Here is a 20,000-nt window from a genome sequence, read left to right on the forward strand (position 1 = left end):
GAGAGAGAGAGAGAGAGGATGAGGAGAGAGAGAGAGAGAGAGAGAACATGAACGCCACGAGAAATATAACATTTAAAAGATTGAAATCACATTATTATGGAATGTAAAATTTCTCTTGATTTAGCTATTATGAAAATAATAAAGTATTTTAATAGAAGCTATTTTGACAGGGCACTTAGTTAATTCATCTTGACTGATATTATTACTTTTAGATAGTTACTTAAATTACATTAGATATAAAAAAAAAGAATTCTAGATTCATCACTGACAAGGTTCATAAGAATTAACTTTTATTAAAGGACTTTTAAAGTTTAGATCTTTTCCCCCCCCCCATTTAGTCTTGGTGTCTTTCTTTAAAAAAATTAAAGCGTTTTCTATCCTTTTGAATCTGGAAAAATTTTGATTATTCATAACATAGTCGTGTTTTGGAAATATGATGGAAAATATAGATAAATTAGTCACATTTCAGTTGTAGTGTTTTATTGACATTTTAAGTAAGTTTATATATCTTTATTAGCTGTAATATTTTATCTACATTTTAAGTTTATATATCTATCATTCGTAATATTTTGTAGACATTTTATATAAGTTTATATATCTTTATCATTCGTAATATTTTATAGACATTTTAAATAAGTTTATATATCTTTATCATTCGTAATATTTTATAGACATTTTAATTAAGTTTATATATCTTTATCATTCGTAATATTTTATAGACATTTTATATAAGTTTATATATCTTTATCATTCGTAATATTTTGTAGACATTTTATATAAGTTTATATATCTTTATCATTCGTAATTTTTTTATAGACATTTTAAATAAGTTTAAATATCCTTATCATTCGTAATATTTCATAGACATTTTAAATAATTTTTATATATCATTATCAGTCGTATATAATATTTTATAGACATTTTAGATAAGTTTATATATCTTTATCATTCGTAATGTTTATAGACATTTTAGATTAAGTTTATATATATTTATCATTCGTAATATTTATTGGCAATTAGATAAGTTTATATATCTTTATCAGTCGTAATATTTTACAGACATTTGAATAAGTTTATAGATCTTTATCAGACGTAGTAATTTTATAGAAATTTTAAGTTTATAGATCTTTTTTGTCGTAATATTTTATTGACATTTGAAGTTTATTTATCTTTATCAGTCGTAATATTTTATTGACATTTTTAGTTCATATATCTTTATCAGTCTTAATATTTTATTGACATTTCAAGTAAGTATATATATCTTTATTAGTCGTAGTATTTTATAGACATTTTAAGTAAGTTTATATATCTATCAGTCATAATATTTGATTGACATTTAAGTAAGTTTATATCTGCAAATCCATTTGACTATGTAGTATTAATAGTTATCATAATTAACTGTTGCTAGAATTTTTCCCTATATAATTGTTTTAAAATATAAGGTATAAAAAGACATGTACATGTTTGATTCAGTTTCCTAGTTCTTAAGGAATTAAAAGTTAATTAAAGTATTTCTTAATTACAAAGTTGATTTTTTTTTATATTGCAAAGCCTCTTGATCTTTAACCCCACAATTATATATATATATATATATATATATCTTTGTCAATCTGCACTTGTAGGAAGAGACACCATATGGAAATGCTGGTGTTCCTCCAACTGCATTTAGGCTTTTTTTAAAAAGTTTAATCATTTAAATAAGTATCAATATAATATTGAACACTGCTTGTCTTGGTGTTGGTTGCACACTATTGACTATGCTTTTTTTTTTGGTCTTCTCTCTCTCCCTATCCTACCCCCCACCCTCTTATCCTACCCTTCCCCACCCTGCCCTTCCCCCAAAATGTATCCACGCTGCTGGTTCTTCTGCTGGCTGGCTGGCTGGGTGGTGATGGCTGGTGGCAATTTCTGCTGGTCATTCATGCATTGAATGACGGAATGCATGCGCCCCTCTCCCACCCCCTTGAAAAATTGGGCGGGAATGCACGCAGCCCGGAGGTAGCGATGAAAGCGCCCACGGCTTGGTCACCATCCGGATGAAGCCGGACGAGGCCGGGAAGTTCGGCTTCAACGTGAAGGGCGGCGCCGATCAGAACTTGCCCGTTCTGGTCTCGCGGGTCGCTCCCAATACCCCAGCCGATAGATGTTACCCGAGACTCAATGAAGGAGACCAGGTAAGGCACTGAGGGTTTAGTGGAGATGGTAGATTCTGTAGATGCATGTTTAGAGGGTACACTGTTGATAAAATGACGTTTCTCCGTAGAAATATTCTGTACTGTTCTCAGCCGTATTTCAGTAAAATACAGGCGACCGTAATTTTTACCATACTTTATTATCTAGCCATTCAGGGTTTGGTGGAGACCGTAGATTATGTAGATGCATGTTTAAAGGGTACACTGTTAATATAAAGTCGTAATTTTAAATGGAAATTCTCCGTAGAAATATACTGTTCTCAGCCGTATTCCAGTAAAATACAGGCGACCGTAATATTGACCATACTTTGTTATTATCTTTTACGGGTTGGTGACCGTAATATCACTACCTTTTAAGTTAATATATCCGTTTTTAAAACAGTAAATGCCTGGCAATATTTATTCCAGGAATTTTACCGTTTTATTTACGGCAAAATTTTAACAGTGTAATAACCACGCACTGTTTTAATGCATGAGTCTTCCGTGACAGAAATCGGGTATTTTACTCAATTTCTTTTAATGAGGTGTATTTGCACCGACTCGCAACGATGCCCTTTTAACTCGGAAAAGTTTCCTGCTCTCTGATTGGTCAGAATTATCTTGTCCAACCAATCAGCGATCAGGAAATTTTTCCGAGCTAAAAGGGCACCCCTGCGAGTCGGTGCAAATCTGCCTCGCTAAAAAAAAAAATTGACCATAGGTAAGACGCTGTGTTTTATGCGTGTCGTGTTATGTTAGCAAATATTACACATTTATTGTTATTCATAACATGCTTGCATATCACTTGGCCTTGGCCTTGAATGGTGCTGTATTGAGCAAGCATGATAGCACAGTATCGTTGTGGAGCTATGGCCGTGAAGATGTGGTGGAAATATTTTATATTCCCTAATTATTAGAGAGAATAAGATCATTTATCTTTGTGATAAATATGTACCTACAATTCATATATATATATATATATATATATGTGTGTGTGTGTGTATATATATGTGTATATATATATTATATATATATATATATGTATATATATGTGTGTATATATATAATTCTTTTTTATTTAAGCTGATGTACTGCTTACAGTTAGTATATATATATTAATTTTGAAAGAGAATGATTTAGTCGCTTGGTGAAGTTACGAAATTAATTATTTTTTCTACCACTTTAAACTGTCCACGTAAAATCGAATTGAAAAAAGCAATCAGTTTCATATTCATTACAGGCAATCATTAGATTTTAGTTATCATACTTGTTTTGTTAACCCAGGGTTTGTTAACCTTGCTTAGTAAATGTAAAATGTTTTTATGTAATAATTAGGAAAGTAAATGTGGAGAAATGAAGTCCAATATACACTGAGATGGCCTTTGAATAATTCGCTGTTAAAATGTTTTATTTTATATTCTATTCTTATCACTATTCGAGTCATTTTGAAATAATTTTGCAATTGATAATTTGAAAACGACCCTATATTGCTAATTATAAATTTAATAACCTAGATACCTCATTGCATGGTGACCCATTCTTATTAGCAATTAGACTTTAGCTGTTTAAATAGTTAGTGCTTTTCATATGAAATATGCAGTATTATGGTAAGTATTTTGAAGTTGGTACTCATTTGTAGCGTAAAATCTCCGTAGGTTTCTATATCTTACGGGTGTTTTGTATACATCAAACTGGGCGTTAGAATCCCGTAGAGTTTAAATTCATTACGTTTACACTTTACATTATTACAATTTCTACCGCATATCTTCTGCATTTACAATAATTGTATCTTGTATTATTAAGTGGCATTTCATTATTTTACGTAAAGGTTTTATATAAAAGAGAGCTCCAACAATGATTATGATAAAGCAATAGAACGAGCATGATATTATACAGTAAGTATATATATATATATATATATATATATATGGTGAAATTTTAAGCCATTTGTTTTTCAGAAAGCTTAATATGTGAGTCTCGAGTTGCTAATCCCCCTGAAGACATTGAGAGGAAGATTAACCTAGAGCTTTCCAGGTCCTCGCACCTTAGCTCATTTTGATTATTACTGCACATGGTGCGCGCACAACTTACCTACCCGACATTATCTCCACTTTTATTTGCTATATTATGCCCTTTAAGACTAAGAAAATTTTCTTCTGATGTAGATCAAGACCCAGTCCTACATGGCTGATGATTATGAAGCGTGAAGTGGGAGATGATGAATGGAGAAGTATTGGTTTAAAAATTCAAGATGGAGACGACTGGTGAAATCTAATCGATACCCTTTGAGTCAATATTTGTAGGAGGAGATTATGATGATGAAGTTGATAATGAAGTGGACAGATCATTGCTCTCTCTCGTAAATTATCAATCGGTAATTTTTTTTTTAACTCGTAGGAGTGCCCTTTTAGCTCGGAAAAGTTTCCTAACAGCTGATTGGTTGGACGAGATAATTCTAACCAATCAGATAGCAGGAAACTTTCCGAGCTTAAAGGGCACAGCTGCGAGTCGGTGCAAATGCGCCTCATTAAAAAAAATGGAGTATAGTTCTTGGACTTGCTTTGAATTTATCAAAAGGTATCCAATATCTAAAAGAAATTACCTGGACCTAACATACTTTAAGTGACCGTCAACTCAAGCCAGTCAATAAATAGTCAAAGCTCGCATTCTGGGGAGAAGCAAAACAGAGGACTTCACAACCTCCAAGTTGAAGTAATTTTCCAAATCATCGTTCTTCCAGTCTTAGAACATTGCGTAAAAGTGGTTTCCCTGGTGTAATCCCGATGAAAGTAGTGATGATAATGGGCGAAGACAGAGGCATTTGATATTGATACCAGTTGCTTGAAGGTCACGTGAAGTTTTGATTAGTCTTTATGTAAAGATCAAGTTCCAGCTTTTTCAACTAGGGTTGTAGCTTAGCAAATGATAATAATAATAATAATAATAATAATGATAATAATGATAATAATAATAATAATAATGGCAGCCTTGTGACGCTGGAGAAAAAAGTAGAGAGAGAGAGAGAGAGAGAGAGAGAGAGAGAGAGAGAGAGAGAGAGATAACCTGAAAAGATTATCATATCAATATAAAACTAAATCTCTTTCACTGAAGATTTTTACTTTAAACGAAGTTGACGACTGATAGGAAAAAACGAATACTGTTCTGCATCACTGTAAAGTTATTGAACAGAAATTGAAGGTGAAGACGGTGCCAATGGTGAAATGGCCTCCAGTGTTTATGGCATTGAAGTAATGTTTATCAAATACCTTAGAAAGGTCAAAACATTGTAGGTAACTGTTTACTGGCTTCCCTTATATCCTTTCCTCACTGGGCTATTCTCTGTATTGGAGCCCCTGGTCATATAGCATTCTGCTTTTCCAACTAGGGTTGTAGCTTAGCAAGTAATAATAATAATAATAATAATAATAATAATAGAAGGGAGGTCAAAGCATTGTAGGTAACGGTTTACTGGCTTCCCTTATTTCGTTTCCTCACTGGGCTATTTTCCCTGTTGGAGCCCTCGGTCATATAGCATTCTGCTTTTCCAACTAGGGTTGTAGCTTAGCAAGTAATAATGATAATAATAATAATAATAATAATAATAATAATAATAATAATAATAAAGATATTAATAATAATAATAATCTAAGCTGTAGAATTAAAAAAGAAAATATTTATCTATCTAGTCGTATTAATCTGGGCCATAGATGAAACCCACTTATCTCTTATCGTAAAAAGGTGTATCATTTAGATAAGAATAGATATAGTTTCTTTCCTTATGTATTGGTCTTGTTTTCTAATAAACAGTAGTGTTTTGGATTCTAATTATGTATTATTGGAGATTTCATATGATTATCATACACGATTATTATAAGGAGAAACGAATAATATTGTAATAATTTTTTTTTTTTTTTTTTTTTTTTTTTTTTTTAAACAAAATCATGATAAGGTTTTTTGAAAAGTGAACAATATCATAGTAAGGTTTTTGGAGATGTGAACAAAATAATCATAAAGTTTTATGAGATTAGAACCAAATGGTAAGGTTTTTTGATAAGTGAACAAAATCATAGTAAGGTTTTTTGAGAAATGAACAATATTATAAGATTTTTTTTTTTTTTTTTTTTTTTTTGATAAATGGATAAGTGAACAATTTCATAATAAGTTTTTTTTGATAACTGAACAATATCATAAGGTTTTTTGATAATTTAACAATTTCTATATAAGTGAACAATATTTTTAATATCATTTCACTTGTATGGCCCATATCATAAAAAAACTCTTATCTCCTTCATTTCATCTAGTCCTATAATATACCCTTGACGTCATTCATTAATCCAGGTCACGAACGTATTAACAAGGAAGGATTTTTTCAAGATCAACGAAGATCCTAAAGGAAATGGCTAATAATGAGAGTCTTGTGTTGTGTAACTACGTCACTTCCCTACCGAGAAGGACACGCGCTTTTATATCCCTGGCGCCTACTTGACGTTTTTTTTTTTTTATTTATTTATTTCCGTGTTGCATTCTTTAGGTGCTAACCACGTAATGGTGGGTAGGGGGAGATATTATTTATTCTTTCGTTTTATTACCTTCTTCTTCTTCTTCTTCTTCTTCTTCTTCTTCTTCTTCTTCTTCTAGTTTATTTAGGAAATATTTATTTTAATGGTGTTACTGTTATTAAGGTATTTTATTTTTCTCGTTTGCTTTCCTCACTGGGCTATTTTCCTTGTTGAAGCCCCTGGGCTTATAGCATCCTGCTTGTCCAACTAGGGTCGAGCTTAGCAAGTAATAATAATATTAATAATAATGATAATAATAATGACGCTTTTCCCGCTATTATTATTATTATTATTATTATTATTATTATTATTATTATTATTATTATTATTATTATCATCATCATTATTATTACTACTACTACTTGCTAAGCTACAACCCTCGTTGGAAAAGCGGGACGCTACAAGCCCAAGGGCCCTAACAGGGAAAATAGCCCAGTGAGGAAAGGAAACAAGGAAAAATAAAACATTTTAAGAACAGTAACAACATTAGAATAAAAATTTTCTATATAAATTCTAAAAACTTTAACCAAACAAGAAGAAGAGAAATATTTTCTATCTCCAATGTCCTCCACTGAGATCATTCTCCTCCATAAACGATGTTTTATGACCTACCATTATTCCTAATAAGGATTTGGTTACAGTGTTATTGCTGTAGCTGTGTTGGGTGCGTGTGTACTGTAGAAGAGTACGTGACTTATTATAATGTTTAGCCAAGTTCTCCTTTACAATGTACAGTGTTGTCTCTGGTGATGCATGGGTATAACTATGTGAAAGTCTGCTTAGATTAAATCTTTTTAATTAACGCAGAATGTATAAAATTACTATTTATTATTATTATTATTATTATTATTATTATTATTATTATTATTATTATTATTACTTGCTAGGCTACAGCCCTAGTTGGAAAAGCAGGCTGTTATAAGCCCAGGGGCTCCAACAGAGAAAAATAGCCCAGTGAGGAAAAATTAAATATTTTAAGAACAGTAACAATATTAAAATAAATATTTGGTCTTTTTGTTCATAGAGTCAATATAGTAGCCACAGGATTAGAGACCACAAACCACCTGATAGAGCAAATCGTTTCCGTAGAGCCTTCTCTATCCCCAAACCCTGGCTCTGCCAAAATCTAAATTATTATTATTATCTTCAATACTTGTTAAGCTACGACCCTAATTGGAAAAGCAGGATGCTACAAGCCCACGGGCTCCAATAGGGAAAATAGCCAAGTAAGGAAATGGAACAAGAAAAAAATGAAACATTTTAAGAACAATAACATCAAAAGAGGAAGAGAAATAAGATAGAATAGTGTGCCCGAGTGTACCCTCAAGCAAGAGAACTCTAACCCAAGACAGTGGAAGACCATGGTACAGAGGCTATGGCACTACCCAAGACTAAAGAATAATGGTTTGATTTTGGAGTGTCCTAGAAGAGTTGCTTACTATAGCTAAAGAGTGTCTTCTACCCTTACCTAGAGGAAAGTGGGTGCTGAACAATGACAGTGTAGTAACCCCTCGGATGAAGAAGAATTATTTGGTAGTCGGTGTATGTGTAGGCAAAGGGAAAATGAACTGTAACCAGAGAGAAGGCTCCAATGTAGTTCTGTCTGGCCAGGTAAAGGACCCCACTAATCTCTAGCGGTAGTATCTCAACGGGTGGCCTATTTATTTTTCCAACCAAGTAGTTCGCTTGCTTGTTAATTTGAAAAAGTCTCATAATTTTTTTTATGCATTTTCCGACGGACAAACACAACCAAAAAGAGAATAGATCTTAAATTGATGGTTGGATCATGAGATACTAGAACAAAATAAGTCTCAATGTCCGTGAAGTGAAGAGAGTGACGTGCTGTTGAGGAGGTCTGGTTCTAGGTATAGGAAACACCTGTTATTTGGGGAATGAGGAGGTGAATGTGTCTTGTCTTTGTTTTGGGCATCGCATTAGTCCAGACAGCTATAGAAAACGGATTTTTTTTACGAATTGAAAGATAAAAAAAGCGAACTAATGACAAATACGAAACGAATTGTTGATGGTCTAAGCAATAAAGAACTCTCTCTCTCTCTCTCTCTCTCTCTCTCTCTCTCTCTCTCTCATTTTATTTGTTTATATGCACTTATAAAATGCTCCCCTTTTTGTGCGCAAACAACCTCACACAGAAGACCTCCTTTACGCACATTTTTGTTCAACGTCACCAACTCCCCACGCAGCGAACAAAGAACGAACAAAGAACGCCTCTGATTCTTCCCTTTTCGGAGGAGACGCCCCCACGGAACCGGAATGCTGATGCAATATTGTGAGGAACCATTTTTCCCGAAAGAATGTGTGACGCAATGGAAATGGGTCACGACCATGCTCCTCCTCCTCCTCCTCCTTCTTCAACAACCCATCTTTTGTTCGACAGTTCGTCCTCAATATGACTTTCATGCATGTTGGCTTGCCTGACTTGCATGTGTAACAACAACAACAAATGCAGCCGTTTCTAGTCCACTGCAGGACAAAGGCCTCAGACATGTCCTTATTCCTGTGTGGGGTTTGGCCTGCTTTCATCACCACCTTAGATAGTGCGGATTGGTGATGGTGGGAGACTTTTGTCTGATCGTCCCTGCTTACCTGACGTATATATTATCAACAACAACAACAAATGCAGCAGTTTCTAGTCCACTGCAGGACGAAGGCCTCAGACATGTCCTTATTCATGTGAGGGGTTTGGCCTGTTTTCATCACCACCCTAGATAGTGCAGATTGGTGATGGTGGGAGACTTTTGTCTGATCGCCCCTACTTGCCTGGCATATATATTATCAACAACAACAACAAATGCAGCCGTTTCTAGTCAACTGTAGGACAAAGGCCTCAGTTATGTCTTTATTCATGTCTGGGGTTTGAAAAGAGGAATTAGGACAGCATGCCCTAGTGTAGGCTACCCTCAAGCAAGAGAGCTCTAACCCAAGAGAGTGGAAGACCATGGCACAGGCTATGGCACTACCCAAGACTAAGTAACAATAGTTTCATTTTGGATTGTCGTCCTAGAAGAGTTGCTTACCATAGCTAAAGAGTCTCTTCTACCCTTACCAAGAGGAAAATAGCCCCAGAACAATAACATTGCAGCAGGTATAGTTTAGATGCCATGGTTACCAAGGTCGTATGTATATGCCAATTATTAAATTGTTTGATGGTTCTGCTGTATAATTTCTGTCACAAATGGACCGTTGTCTTTTCGTGATTTGCGTGGTCACGCTACCGCATACTTTGGCCTTGTAAAGTCCACTGTTTTATTGTTTTAAAAGATTCAATGATATGATTTTCTTATCAAGAATTTACTAAATCAATGGGTTTTTTTCATTGTTGTAATTGCTCTATAAAAGCCGTGGCAGATTAAATGCATGACTGTATTGTGCTCTACGAAATCCAGTTTAAATCCACTGCTGTATTGTGCCCTGCATAACCCAGGGCTGTAATGAAAGCCACTACTGTATTGTGCCCTGCAAAATCCAGTTTAAATGTACTGCTGTATTGTGCCCTGCATAACCTAGGGCTGTAATGAAAGCCACTGCTGTATTGTGCCCTGCAAAATCCAGAGTTGTAATGTACTTATTAAATCAACGGCTGTGTTATACCTTACAAAATCCAGAACTGTAATGAATTCCACTGCTATATTATGCCCTGAAAAATCCAAAGTCGTAATGAAATCCACTGCTGTATTGTGCCCTGGAAAATCCAAAGCTGTAATGAATTCCACTGCGGTATTGTGCCTTACAGAATCCAGAGCTGTAATGAAATCCACTGTACCTGCAAAATCCAGATTTGTTATGAAATCCACGTCTGTATTAAGCCTAACAAAATCCAGTTTAAATGGACTTTAAAATTCCATAAAGTATGAAATCACCTCTGAATTGTGCCACAGAAAAATCCAGTATTGCCTTACAAGTCTCCACAGCGACAAGCATTCCGTCATGATTCAGAACTGGTAATACATGCAACGTCTCAACATTCAGTGACGTCACTCATTGATAAATCAAATGTTACTTCTTTTGTGTACGTGATGTCAGGGGATGATGCTCTCAATTCCTCTTCCCCCCCTCCCTCCTTCCCCTACTCCTTCCCTTGGGGGAAGGGGGGTTAAGGTTATGGTCCGATGCGCACCGTCTGCAGTACCCGTGCCCCTAAAAGGTTGACTCATCCACTAGACTGGGTAATCATGCCATTTTTTTGTGGATATTATCCAAGAGAATGGGTACTCCTATTCTTCTTGTGGTTAGGGGAATTCAGGGTAATATTTCTCTCTCTCTCTCTCTCTCTCTCTCTCTCTCTCTCTCTCTCTCTCTCTCTTTCTGAGACACTTTAATTAGGTTTTCCCATGTGTGTACCTAAAGCCAAAGTATTTTATGAATACTGTATTTTTCATAAAAAAAAATCTAAGTGGAGATCATCTTTAACCAAGTCTCTCTCTCTCTCTCTCTCTCTCTCTCTCTCTCTCTCTCTCTCTCTGAAACACTTCATAAATTAGTGTCCCATTTGTGTACACACAGCCAAAGTATTTCATGAATACTGTAATTTCCATATTAAAAAATAATCCAATTAATCGCAAATTATCTTTGATCAAGTTAAATTTCCCACTTAAGAGGAAATTATAGATAAATACGTAATTCGTTCTTCCAAGTGGCGTCACTTGGCGCAAGGCCAGAGAGTAAAAGCACACAAAGTAAGAGGTAGAGTGCTTGAAGATATGGGAGAGGCCGGGTCGAAAGAATGCCACCATCCTGAACAACCTTGCTGTCCCTGAGCCGATCAGCTTTTAACCAGACACCGGATGAGAGAGAGAGAGAGAGAGAGAGAGAGAGAGAGAGAGAGAGAGGTGGGGCTTGGTAGGAGAATATTTGATGAACGTGTACAACTCCAATTGAATGAGAAATATCTTGTTTAAGGACCCATCTATCTTTGACCATAATTATGATTATATATATATATATATATATATATATATTGTGTTGGACTCTTTCTTCTGGCTAGAAGAATAACCCACAGTAGTCGATTAACGACCAGGGACTAAAGTCACTGCCTAGGTCAGCAGAATCACATTCGGTTTAACGGAAACACACCCTTGGGAACCAAGAATGCAGAGAGAGAGAGAGAGAGAGAGAGAGAGAGAGAGAGAGAGAGGAGTTTGTGAGTCGTTTGAGATTTGTGTGAATCATCATCAAGGTAGTCAGATGATTCAAGTTTCCAGGAATGAGTGGAGTTAAGGGAGGGGGGGGGGGTCAGAGAAGGGGTACAAACCCGTATACCCTTCGGGATGTAGGAAGACAAGGTGGGCAAGGCAGAGAGCCGGTAGTAGTAGCATCCGGACACTTGGTCAGACAACCAGCTTCAGTTTGATCTTACTGCTGCTGCCGTCTTGGTCTGAGGGACTTGCTCTTAGACCCAGGGACTTACTCGTTTACCCAGGGACCTTCTTAGACCCAGGGACTTGCTCGTATACCCAGGGACCTTCTTAGACCCAGGGACTTACTCGTATACCCAGGGACTTACTCGTATACTCAGGGACTTGCTTAGACCCAGGGACTTACTCGTATACCCAGGGACTTGCTTAGACCCAGGGACTTGTTCTTATACCCAGGGACATCCGTGGGTCATTTCAGTGTTCATAGTTTTTGGAGTGTAATCGTGCAGTTTTTCGAAATATTTTGGCACAGTGCGAAAGTGAATCGAAGATATTATAAGGACCTTTTGATATCCATCGGAAAACGATAAAGACTAAGGAGATGGTGGTGAGTAATTTATGAGTCGATTTTTTTTTTTTGAGGTTGTATACAAACTATCTTACCTTACATTTAAGGTATCTTGAGTATGAACTTTACGCAATTAAAAATTTTAAAACGTTACCTAACATACAGTATAAGTTATTTCTTCAAATTCCCGTCTGATAGTTTTGTATAAAGCGTTATTCTTAAATGATTCCTGTATGAATTATTCTGTTCCAAAGTCCTGTGCATTAATACCCAATAATACCAAAGATCAGACTAATGAATTTGACTAAATATGATACTAAAAAACAAAATTTTTTTCCCCCACTTTCAGGTTCTCCTTATAAATGGGCGGGATGTGTCTGCCATGACCCATGAGCAAGTGGTCAACTTCATCCGTGCCTCGAGAGAATGCCATTCGGGCGAACTCGTCCTGACCGTTAAACAAAATGGTGAGTAGTATTTTAGTATTTTATATATCTTTCTTTTCATTTTAATGATGAAAGTCAAAATGGTGAGTAGTATTTTAGTATTTTATATATCTTTCTTTTCATTTTAATGATGAAAGTCAAAATGGTGAGTAGTATTTTAGTATTTTATATATCTTTCTTTTCATTTTAATGATGAAAGTCAAAATGGTGAGTAGTATTTTAGTATTTTATATATCTTTCTTTTCATTTTAATGATGAAAGTCAAAATGGTGAGTAGTATTTTAGTATTTTATATATCTTTCTTTTCATTTTAATGATGAAAGTCAAAATGGTGAGTAGTATTTTAGTATTTTATATATCTTTCTTTTCATTTTAACGATGAAAGTCAAAATGGTAAGAAGTATTTTATATATTTATTTTTCAGTTTAATGATAAAAGTTCTCCTAAAATATGTTGATGTGAAAACTTGTGAGACTTAATAAGTTTAGGTATGCCGATTATTAAAGAGAATTAGTAGGCTTACCTGTAATGCACAATACGATTTGGCTATTTAATATTAACTTGTAGGTTGCGTGCGCGCGCGCACACACACACACACACACACACACACACATGATTATCCAAGAAAATTTATAGTCCTGCTGATAATTCACAATAGAATTTGGCCCATAGATATTAAACATCACACACACACACACACTCACACACACTTATGCATTAAATATGTTGCTAGATTTCATGTAATTTATTCAGTTGTGACAAGCTAATGATTGCCTTCTGTACACTTATAGCTACTTATATAGTGTGTGTGTGTGTATACATACATACATACATCCATACATACATACAGTATATATAAGTACATATATATATATATATATATATATATATATATATATATAATTGTCAACCAGTTCAACAGAAAAATCTTCGAACAATTATATTTCTAATTTCTATACTAGAATTGTCAGTAGCCTACAAGTTAATTTCTCTTGAATTGAAATACCCATATAATAAATTAGATAAAATCTATTCTATATAGGCCTAGTTACCCATCCAGCGTATGGGCATTAGTATACATTTTCTCCCAAGTTAGAAAACGAGAATTTGAAGGTGGTCTGTTGTATAATGTATCAAGGTTATTTAATTTTATTTCTTGATTATCTTTATTATCTTAATCATTTTTGTTTGATAATGAATCTATGTATAATAATTATTTGGCATTGAAGTATATTGATCATAGAGCCGTCTTCCTTGGCAGTAAATAGTGGACAATATAGATTCGTGTCTGAAATATTGATTTCTGCGCTGATAGGAATTTTACCGAATATTCAGGACACTGAGGAATAGACCGAGTGGTTCCATATTTACCTCTTATGTGATTGGGGATGTTATTGATGATACGTTGTTGAAAATGACATGTGTGGAGTCCGTTGCGCTTTTCTTCTGATGTCTATTTTCTAGGAATTTTTATATCGCTCACGTGTTAGGTTGCTAGAAGTTTTATTTTCTTAGATGGCATAAAACATTTTTTTATGTTTGAGTAAATTGAAATGTTTAACTGAATATTGCCCAGATAGAATATCTAAGGCTATATATATATATATATATATATATATATATATATATATATATATATAATGAGAATGACAGATAATAGATGAACAAAAAGACTGACAGACTGGCTCCCTAGATATTGCAAACGAAGTAGGGGTAGGAAGAGAAGATGTTGAATAAACGAGCTAAGAAAATCTGCTGGTATAGGCTGACATTGAAAGACCATAAACAGACGGGAGTGGAAGGACATATCTGAAGATTTCAAAGGTTTAAAGGTCGCTCATGAATGGCAGAGGCAAGGGACAGTGACATTGTGATATCAAGCAGGACAATGCCCTAGAGACTAGCCGTATATAAATATGATCAGCGTTCATGTCCTCTCCAACCAAGCTAGGACCAGGGAGGGCCAGGCAAAGGCTGCTGATGACTCAGCAGACCCTTAGCTCACGTGGATGGTGAGGTTTCAGCCAGCTAAGGAACTAACAAGTTTAAGCTGGACTCGAACCCCAGTCTGGCGATCATCATTCAAGGACGTTACCACATCGGCCACCACAACCCTTTGTCCTGTAAACATCCCTACCACTAGATAGACAGTTAAATAGATAGAGAATTTGACCATGAAGATAAGAGCTGATATTAGGTTAGATTATCAAGATTGCGTGATGTGGTAATTTCTAGATTAGAACATCAAGATCGCTCTGTGTGGTTGGGTTCCTGAAACGGTACACGTATCATACAGTGACTTCAATCTCCTTATTTAAACTGTCCTATTTTAAGAGACATCTTAACCCTTTCCTCCACAGTTTGTAGTGATACCAAAGCGAGACTTAACACAGTTGATGATTTGATTTCCATCTCTTCTCTCTTAATAACGTTAATGAAGGTTATTGCAAAATATGTATATTACGTAACCGTGGGGAACAAGGTTATGCCTTTTATCTGGTTTACTCACGGCTGGTGATCTTTGGACTTTTTACTTTGCAAAGAAATATCAGAGAAAATCTCTCTCTCTCTCTCTCTCTCTCTCTCTCTCTCTCTCTCTCTCTCTCTCTCTCTCTCTCTCTCTCTCAAACTAAGCTACAACCCTAGTTGGGAAAGTAAGATGCTATAAGCCCAAGGGCTCCAACAGGAAAAAATAGCCCAGTGAGGAAAGGAAATATATATGTATATGCAGTATGCACTGTAATTACAGTATATGTATATAGATATATATGTATATGTGTATATATATATATATATATATATATATATATATATATATATATATATATATATATATATATATATATATATCAGGTCAATTGGCTTGTATCTAAATAGTACTTTACATCCAATCGGTATTTTACGATCAAAAACTTAAATAATCCAAATGTCGAACAACATCAAAGTAAAAAATCGCAATGAAACTAATATTTTACGTAAGTAGATACCCAGGAATGTGTAATAACATTAGGTATGGAATAAGATTGACATGTTTTTTTTTTTTTTTTTTTTTTTTTTTTTTTTTTTTTTTTTTTTTTTTTTTTTTATCGTAAACAAACCCGATAAGAAAGAAACGACGGAGTAACGTGACATATTTCAGGGCTCGAACATTTTTATCTGCTTATCGGCATCTTGTGTTGTTATCATTTGTCCTTTGGGAGAACAAAGGGTGTCCTTTTCACTCTCGCGAAGCTTATTATATGATTGTAGCTTTTTAGAGAGAGAGAGAGAGAGAGAGAGAGAGAGAGAGAGAGAGAGAGAGAGAGAGAGAGAGAGAGGTGATTTTTATGAATGTTGCATTGTTATAAATGTTTGGAAATAAATAACGAACGTGATAAGTTAGTATTATTATTATTATTATTATTATTATTATTATTATTATTATTATTATTATTAGCTACGATACAACCCTAGTTGGAAAAGCAGGATGCTATAAGCCCAAGGGCTCAAAAACGGATAATAGCCCAATGAAGAAAGGAAATTAGGAAATAACATCATGAAATTTAAAAAAATTTACAATACAACCATTTCCCTACTAGAACCCGATGCTGTTTCCTGTAACCCATGTCCATATTTGTGACATTAACCTTCATTCTGGTATTTTAATTAACTGTCACTTTTGGGTGATACTCTAGAATTGAATGTAAAAATCTCGTCCACCACCTGCTTAAGACTTTTTGTTCTTATCGATATCAGATTACAAGTTGTTGTTGTTTTTTTTTTTTTTTTTTTTTTTTTTTTTTTTTTTTTTTTTTTTTTTTTTTTTAAATCTAGGCTAGGTTAAAATTTACCACCTACTGCGTCATTTTGGTTTGAAGTTTACGTGAGTTGAATATTAATGTTATTTTATAGTTAATTACATCAACTTTGAAAGTTAGTTTTTACTGATAAGTAGAACAACATTATTTTACATTCCTGTATACGATATATATTCAAATAAGCCATAAATTTTTATAAATTGTCTGGATTCTTTTACCGACCTCGGGATGAGAGCCCCAGGCGGAACCACTCAAAGACAATAGCTTCTGACTATCCGGGAATCGAACCCTGGTCCAGGAAAGTTATAACAAGGGGCATACCACTTGTCCACGAAGAAAGTTTCAAGTTTCCTGGACCAGGGCTCGATTCCCGTCCGGTCAGAAGCTATTGTCTTTGAGTCGTTCCGCCTGGGGCGCTGATCCCGAGGTCGGTAAGAGAATTCAGACATTAATGTATCAAAGTATGTGGCTTATTTGAATGCGAAGAAACACATCTAAATTTTTTAAATTCATCACGAAATGTATTTATATTTTACATACATTTAGTGAGGCTGGGGGAAGTGCTTGGGTAAATAAGATAGATTTAGCTGAAATAAAAGAGGCATTAAGGAAGTGTAACCTCTTAGCACATGAAAATCCTCATGCATATGGTGATTCAGATTGGTAGCTATATAAAGCCTCGGTTTTCATAATCGAATTCCACCTCATAAACTCGCAATTCGTTCTAAGAATGGCATCTTGGCAGGTTCATAATTGAGGTGGTGAAATCGGTAACAGACTTGATGAAAATTGAACACTTTTCAGTGACCAAATATAGGCCTTTAGCTAATGGCTTAGTGGATTCGTATAAGAGGGAAGAAGTGGGAATTTTACGTGATTTAGTGAGTGATGACCTCCTTCATTGGCATGACATGCTTCCTACAGCTGAGCTAGCTTTGAACATTGCATATAATGCTTCGCTCAGGGATTCGCCTATGTTTTTAGTGTATGGACTTCCTATTTTGAGATCTAAAATGCATCCGAGGTACACCATTATTCTTTAAGGTAGTAGACAAACTAGTGTATTATTATTATTATTATTATTATTATTATTATTACCAGCCAAACTACAACCCTACTTGAACAAGCAGGATGCTATAAGCTAAAGGGGTCCGACGGGGAAAAATACCCCAGTCAGGAAAGGAAATAAGGAAATAAATAAACTACACGAAAAGGGATGATTGAATGATTGATATAGAATATTTCAAGATCAGTAACAACGTTGAACTAGATCTGCCATATATAAACTATGAAGAGAAACTTACGTCAGTCTGTTCAACATGAATATATTCGCTCCAGACTTTAGATGATTCCCTGATTAATAGACTCTCGTTGATCGTTTAAAGCCCTCTAGGGATTATCACAATTACAGTTACAAAATTGATGCTGTGATTATATTCTACCTTGTAATGAGGTAGGGTACAGATCCTTAGAGCTGTAATGACGGCCATTGCTCTCTTGCTGACGTCTGCAATTTTCAGTCTACTAAGGAAAGAGGTCAATAAACTAGATACAAAGGCACTTAATAGTGGAAGGGTTTTTATATAGGGTATACATGTTCTGATATTAAAGTGGGGAGCGTTTATATCTGGGTACACAAGCTAATTGTGGAGGGATACTTAGTGGGTACACAATTAACTAATAGTAGTGGTATAGTTTATATACTTGGTACGCAAATAACTAATACCAGTGGATTAGTTTATCAATTGGATACACAAATAACTCAAACTATTGGTATAGTTTATCTACAGGATACACAGATAACTAATTGTGGTGGGATAATTTATCTACTAGATACACAAATAACTAATAATAGTGGGATAGTTTATGTACTGAGTATATAAATAAATAATAGTTGTGGGATAGTTTATCTACTGGGTCCACAAACAACTAATAGTAGTGTGATAGTTTACCCATTTAGTACACAAATAGCTAATAGTAGTGGGATAGTTTACCCATTTAGTACACAAATAACTAAAAGTAGTGGGATAGTTTACCCATTTAGTACACAAATAACTAAAAGTGTTGGGATAGTTTACCCATTTAGTACACAAATAACTAAAAGTGTTGGGATGGTTTACCCATTTAGTACACAAATAACTAAAAGTATTGGGATGGTTTACCCATTTAGTACACAAATAACTAAAAGTATTGGGATGGTTTACCCATTTAGTACACAAATAACTAAAATTGTTGGGATAGTTTACCCATTTAGTACACAAATAACTAAAAGTATTGGGATGGTTTACCCATTTAGTACACAAATAACTAAAAGTATTGGGATGGTTTACCCATTTAGTACACAAATAACTAAAAGTATTGGGATGGTTTACCCATTTAGTACACAAATAACTAAAATTGTTGGGATAGTTTACCCATTTAGTACACAAATAACTAAAAGTATTGGGATGGTTTACCCATTTAGTACACAAATAACTAAAAGTATTGGGATGGTTTACCCATTTAGTACACAAATAACTAAAAGTATTGGGATGGTTTACCCATTTAGTACACAAATAACTAAAATTGTTGGGATAGTTTACCCATTTAGTACACAAATAACTAAAAGTATTGGGATGGTTTACCCATTTAGTACACAAATAACTAAAAGTATTGGGATGGTTTACCCATTTAGTACACAAATAACTAAAAGTATTGGGATGGTTTACCCATTTAGTACACAAATAACTAAAATTGTTGGGATAGTTTACCCATTTAGTACACAAATAACTAAAAGTATTGGGATGGTTTACCCATTTAGTACACAAATAACTAAAAGTAGTAGGGTAGTTTATCTACGGATACGCAAATAACTAATAATAGTGGGATAGTTTATCTAATGGATACACAATAACTAATAGTAGTGGGATAGTTTATCTAATGGATACACAATAACTAATAGTAGTGGGATAGTTTTTCTACTGGGTAAACAAATAGCTAATAGTGGAGTGATAGTTTTAGTTTACCTACTAGATACACAGGTAACTAATAATATGTCTAGTTTAAATTCTTTATACAAAATAGTTTATAGTAAAGATAATTTTCTTTAATTGGAATTCACAAGTTTAGTTTACATTAGAAAATAATGATTATTGACGCTTGGGTGTTGCGTTGCAATTGCTTTTCAAAGTACTAGAAATTATGGCAAAACTGTAAAATATTACTCGTTACAGTTACTTAATATCATTGTGGTCAATTCTCGCCCAAATATTGAAATTGAATCTTGACTACAGTATCAGGCAGTTGAATCGGTGGAACTTCAGAAGT

General features: G+C 34.5%; 1 protein-coding gene across 1 annotated transcript in view; it reads left to right on the plus strand.

Moving 5' to 3' along the window:
* Window positions 1–20,000, plus strand: part of LOC137632435 (tyrosine-protein phosphatase non-receptor type 4-like) — an 80,675-nt gene that overhangs the window by 46,298 nt on the left and 14,377 nt on the right. Inside the window, exons 4-5 of the mRNA XM_068364367.1 lie at window positions 1,992–2,174; window positions 12,801–12,918. Coding sequence (XP_068220468.1) covers window positions 1,992–2,174; window positions 12,801–12,918 — 301 coding nt within the window. The remainder of the gene's footprint in view (window positions 1–1,991; window positions 2,175–12,800; window positions 12,919–20,000) is intronic.

The sequence above is a fragment of the Palaemon carinicauda genome, chromosome 41, assembly GCF_036898095.1.
Source record: "Palaemon carinicauda isolate YSFRI2023 chromosome 41, ASM3689809v2, whole genome shotgun sequence".
Taxonomy (NCBI): Eukaryota; Metazoa; Arthropoda; class Malacostraca; order Decapoda; family Palaemonidae; genus Palaemon; species Palaemon carinicauda.